Genomic DNA, 5,814 nt, shown 5'->3' with positions numbered 1-5,814 from the left:
AAAAACAATAGTCCTTCATTGTAAGAAACCTTACATAGTTAGTTCGTTACATGGGCGTGGAGTAAGGACTCATGAAGTATTTTAAAGCTCCACAAAATCAAGAACATAATAGCATCTAAGTTTAGAACCCAAGTACAAAGCAAAGCAGCCTTAGTAAAAAAGATATCCATAGAAGTTGCACTTGTTTTCCAATAGTGTCAAAGTACATGATTGAACATTGTATCTCCATATTAGTGATAATACCAGCTATCTAAACAGCACATGATATCTTCCTTTCCGAACTTACAAGATCCCAAACCACCTTAACAACCAAGGCAGGAAAAGAGTACAAATCCCACCCACATAGCATGCTACATATATATTAGGAGGGCTGAGCAAACAAGAGCAACACCAGCGTTGTCTTCCCATTGAACAAAATCTGATCAAGCTTTGTTATGTGACATCCTTCGCCTTCATATGTGCTTTCACTGTAACAACCACACCCATTGAATTTGCATGAGAAAGCAAAGAGATAAAGAGAGACAATAAGATTGATTTGATATGGTGCAACACTATGCTTATAGCATAAGAAACCAACCTACAATGTTATAAAATGTCAAAGAAACGTTTTACCACAATGAAATATAATTCATGCTAATTCGTCACCAGAAGATTCTTCCTTTTCTTCAAAACTACAAAAAACACATCACCACAAGCAAACTACAATGTTAGTATATCATGAAAAACAAAAAAAAAGATTAAAAATTAACATTAAACAATGAACATCTTACGTTTCACATGAGATATCTTCATCACGAATCCAACTCTGTGTGCAAACTAGTGCTTCAACAGTTTCGGGAGTGGTTGAACATCGATAATCATTAATGATTCTTCCAGCTGTACTGAATGCAGACTCAGATGCAACCGTGGATATAGGGATTGCCAAGATATCTCGAGCCATTTTGGATAAAACTCTATATTTATTTTCATTTGCCTTCCACCAAGATAATATATTGAAGTCTTCATTAGGCCGAGATCGTTCTATTGGATCAGTTAAATATGCTTCCAGATCTGTGCGAGGTACTTGAGAAGATGCAGAACTCATGTAATATGTGAAGAAGGCATCTCTTGAAAAAGTTGAAGCCCTCTCTTCTTCAAAATCAACAATGGCGTTGTTTGCATTTTCATTTTCTTCATTGTCTGTACCATACACGTTTTTGTACTCAACATACAATCCATGAAGACTACTCTCTATTTTTTCATATTGTACCATTGCATCAATTTCATTTAAACTCTCAAGCACATACTTCAAATATCCCAGTTTGGATCTAGGATCTAAGACAAATGCAATTCCAAAAAGGACATTGTAATCATTTTTCCAATATTTGTCAAACTTTTCTTGCATTTTGTATGCTAATGACCTTATATAATCATTGTCTGCCAAACGATTTTTACGCAAATGGTTGCGTACCTTCTGTATTTCTTCAAAAACCACATTAGCTGTTACGTTTCTAGTGGCAGAGAAGATATTTCTAACATTATAGAATAACTTCAAAAACTGGCACAAGGTAGTTGCATAAGACCATTCATCATCAGAAGGTAAATTTGTATAATTGGGATCTATAGAAGCTAAATGTTGAAATGCATCTTTGTAGAACAATGCATCTCTCAACATAACATATGTAGAGTTCCATCGAGTTGGAACATCATAAGTTAATTTCTTTGTACCAATTAAGCCCACTGTTCTTATACAATCCTTAAAGGAATGTAACCGCTTTGGTGATCCCTTTACATATTTAACACTTTCACGAATCTTTGAAATTGTATCATGCAGATCCTGCATACCATCTTGAACTATAAGATTTAGAATATGCGCACCACAACGAATATGCAAATGTTGCCCCTGCATTGGAATAAGATTTCTTCTTCCTAAGTTCCTTTTCAGTGTAGTTATTGCACTATCATTCGTCGAACAATTGTCAGCTGTAATATAAAATAACTTTGATTGAATGTTCCATTTAGAGATGCATTCTAATAAAGCCTCACACAAACTATTTGCATTATGTGGCGGAGGCACATGTACAAAACTGAACATGTGAGCATGCAACTTTCAATATCTATCAACATATTGTCCTGTCACACATAGATAACCCAATGTCTGCTGTGAAGTCCACATATCAAATGTCAATGAAACTCGCTGCGTAGAATCATTTATAAATCCTTCAAGTCGGGCTTTCTCAGCCTTGTACACTGACATAATTTCTCTTTTCAAAGTTCTTCTAGAAAATGGAACAAACTTATGGTTGCAAGCTTGAAGAAGTTTGTTATGATATTTATATTCTGCCAAATTGAACGAAAGCTCATGTGCTATTACACACTTTGACATCAACTTTCTTATAAACTCCATGTCAAATTTTTGTATACCTATAGAAGTAGCACCAGAGTCATTAACTGCAAGTGATAAAGTTCTTTGCTTTCCTTCATTGATTTGCCTATTTAAACAAGATTTCATATGTCGACTTAAATGGCTAGTTCCATGAGCACTGCTTGCTTTAAGTCGTTCTCCACAATGTTTGCATTTGGCAAACTCTTCTCCTTTATATGTAACCAATATAAAATCAATCCATACTTTTGAAGTCCTTTTTCTCTTTGAGACAGCTTCTCTCTCAGTAGATGATTCGACTGATTCCATATTAGAAGTTGGACAATATTCTTTATCAAAAGAAGCAGGCGACATAACTGACATAAGTTGAAATGACACATGTAAATAGCCAAAACAATAACATACTAAAGACCAACATCATTGAGCATGGATGGTAATAACAAGAATAACAAGAATTCACTCTTATGCAGGCATATGTATAGAAAACTTATTGTAAATACATATATTTTTATGCTCATACCAAATTTACATAAAAGTTTCACATATCCTATTCCATGAAATAGATATTTGATTTTGTGACCACATCATATAGCACATGACAAGTCCAAGTAGAACTGGCCACATCACCATGAGCCACGAGTTACTTCCCATACATACACAAAATTGAGCAGCAATTTCCATTCGTAACTCATGCTAAGTAAGAGAAGATTTACAACGACTATGGACTATGGTATCATCTTTGTATAGCTTCAGGCGATCTTTGTTCACTATTGGTTTCCATTTGGTTTCCCAACCCCCAAAAAAAAACACGCTGACATTTTTAATCTTTTGAAAAAAGCAATTAATAACTATTTTAGAATGTTTAAGAAAATTTAAAAAAAAAACTTATTTTACAACTCATGCCACCTGCTCTTTTGTTCACCTTGAACTAGCTACAAGAAGCACCCATCTGTCGACTGTCATGGCCTTTTCAATGATCATGGTATGCTGACAACAAAATAAATGGAACCCGTATTCTTCTTCAAAAATAAAAAATAAAAAGTGCTCCTAATGTCAGATAAATGCATCAAATTGCTTTTATTTCTTGCATTCTTTTTTTCCATTGCACTGGGCAAAGCCTTGCACTCTACCTCGTCAATAATTCAGTTGAACATTATAATTATGGTACAGAAATAAATCTTGCGTTGAACATTATAATTATGAAGTCTCTGAAAACCAATTTTCCAGGATTCAGGTACAGAAAGGTCATACTAAGAACAGTAAGCCCTTGACTGCAAATGGCTGCTTGAGATATGTTCCTGCTCATCCCAAACTAGTAGACGAGGCATGATGTAGCGTAGCATCTTGTTTTGATATTGGCGTATTTTTTTCCCACCACAGTAATAGAATTTACAAAGAAAAGAAACAAATGAGAAAACAGGTAATGGACCACAGCTGCAAAGTCAAGTTCTCTCAGACAACTTACCAAACAGGTAATGGGCACAGTATAAGGACACAAGAGCGCGCTCGGTTCCTTGCAGAAGCTTCTTTAAAAGGTTGCAACCAATTATATATTTGACTCACTTACGCGCTGATAAAAGAGACACAACAACAGAAATCTATACAAAGAACAGGATTGTCGGCCAGCATTGTTCAAATAACCAATGAAAGAATAATGCTTTTCCTTGTGTAGATCTTATTGCAGGGGCAACTTGATGAGTTGATGTTGATCTACAGATCTTGCATTCAAAGTTACTGCATTTGAAGATAAATGCAGGAAGGAAGCATGTTCTAGAGCGAGAAAATCAGAAGTACTGCAATAAGAACTTATATATGATCAAAAGAAGGCTGAAGTTATACTAGGAATCTACTAGGCTAAATATTTTCCTTCCATTTTGAATTTTCCCTATTACAATCTTGATTCCTTCTAATTGGAGCAGTGATTAGAGTTAAGCGCCTCCAAAGTATATGGTCTCTGTCCTAGATGATAACGAAGAGGAGATGGAGATAAGTGAACATGAACCAGAAGAGCAGTACAAACCTCAAAACGTGTGGTTTTTGATGGGATCATGCAGACTTCAATCCGAACTCGAGTGGCCTGAAAGCTTCGTGTTCTCCTCTTAATTGGGACCGTTCTGGCGTGATTCCAGCAGATTCTCGCCTCTTCTGAGCAGCTACCTAATTGGGCGCTGGCGACGGCAACTGGGAGGACCGGTCACCGGAGGAGGCAGACAGTCACCGGAGGAGGCAAATGTTGGGCGACGAGAAGGCAGTCTTCACTGAAGAGTCTCGACGGCGGCGAGGAACAACCAAACAGGGAAGGGAAGTATCGAGAGAGTGAAAACTGAAACCCTACATAACTCATAAGTTAATTTTTTTTAAAAAAAATAATAGTATCGGGCTCTCGCCTCTCGGGCCGCCGCCAAGCACAGTGGCGGGCCCGAGCCCAACCCGTTAACTACCGGGCCGGGCCGAGCCCGGTAATTAACGGGCCGAAATTGATTTTTTCAAGGCCCGGGCCCGGGCCCGAGTCGGGCCAGGTACCGGGTACCCAGCGGCGGCCCGGCCCGGTGCCCAGGCTTATGCCTCATACCCTTGCAGCCCAAGAGAAGGGACGACTTACTTTTGCCAACCAGTTTGTCCATGACTTGTAGAAACAGATTGAGTTGGCTAAGGCGTTCTTACATAAGACCGCCAAAAAGATGAAGAAATTTGCAGATCGAATTCGAAGGCCAATGGAATTTCAAGTGGGTGATCAAGTCCTCGTGAAACATTATCCTGATCGCCCGGGCATCTTTCGTGGTCAACACAAGTCATTAATCCGCAAGTATGAAGGACCCTTTATCGTGCTAAAGAGAATCGGGAAGCTAGCCTACAAGCTAAACTCAACGCCGGACTTTAAGGTGCATTCAATGTTCCATGTTTGTAACCTGAAGCCCTTCTACTTTGATGAGGAAGACTCTGATAGAAGCATCCCAGAATGAGACCCGCTAGGGCTGCACACGAGCCGAGTCGAGCTCGAGCTTGCCCAGCTCGAGCTCAACTCGGCTCAAAGAGCTCGAGCTCGAACTTGAGTCGAGCTGCCTAACACAAGCTCGAGCTTGACTCGATTATACAAAGTCGAGCTGGAGCTCGGCTCGCATAACTTGATTAACTCGTTTATAATCCTTGACAAATTTTTATATGAGATTTGCATAAAAGTAATCAGAAGAAAAGCTTTTTAAAATGGAAAAAGGAAAGAGACAATGTGGATAAGTTAGCTCTGTTAATGCAGACATTCCACCTGCTTGAACAACAAAATCCCATATGAATAAGTTAACTTTGTTTATGCAGAAAATATTCCATCTGCAACAACAGTGAAGACCTATTTGAATAACTCAACAGTACTGTTTATGCAAATATTCCATCAATTGAACAGTAAAAAGCCAACAGATCGAAGAGACAAAAAGTTACAACCTTTTATGAATTTGGAA

The 5,814-nt window shown here is 38.2% G+C and overlaps 1 protein-coding gene across 2 annotated transcripts; it reads right to left on the bottom strand.

Moving 5' to 3' along the window:
- Positions 1–274: 274 nt before the first annotated feature.
- On the bottom strand, positions 275–1,342 carry LOC116255043 (zinc finger BED domain-containing protein RICESLEEPER 1-like). Of its 2 annotated transcripts, none has more exons than XM_031630763.2 (3): positions 771–1,342; positions 613–671; positions 275–467 (listed from the first exon to the last, which is right to left on the bottom strand). In XM_031630763.2, the coding sequence occupies exons 1-2, from the start codon at positions 1,250–1,252 to the stop codon at positions 629–631; spliced, it is 525 nt and encodes a 174-aa protein (XP_031486623.1). In that variant the 5' UTR covers positions 1,253–1,342; the 3' UTR covers positions 275–467; positions 613–628. The 2 variants fall into 2 exon arrangements, with proteins under 2 accessions (XP_031486623.1, XP_031486624.1); XM_031630764.2 differs by having other exon boundaries at positions 616–671.
- Positions 1,343–5,814: the final 4,472 nt, after the last annotated feature.

This window comes from Nymphaea colorata, chromosome 5 (genome assembly GCF_008831285.2).
Source record: "Nymphaea colorata isolate Beijing-Zhang1983 chromosome 5, ASM883128v2, whole genome shotgun sequence".
Lineage (NCBI taxonomy): Eukaryota > Viridiplantae > Streptophyta > Magnoliopsida > Nymphaeales > Nymphaeaceae > Nymphaea > Nymphaea colorata.
The sequence above is the reverse complement of the archived record's forward strand: the minus strand, read 5'-3'. Positions and strand labels throughout refer to the sequence as shown.

Excerpts from the sequence above, each read along its gene's own strand:
- LOC116255043 (XM_031630763.2), bottom strand. The coding sequence starts at position 1,252 with ATGGTACAATATGAAAAAATAGAGAGTAGTCTTCATGGATTGTATGTT. Across the intron at positions 672-770 it reads GAAGATATCTCATGTGAAAC|TTTTGAAGAAAAGGAAGAAT; the intron begins GTAAGATGTTCA and ends TGTTTTTTGTAG.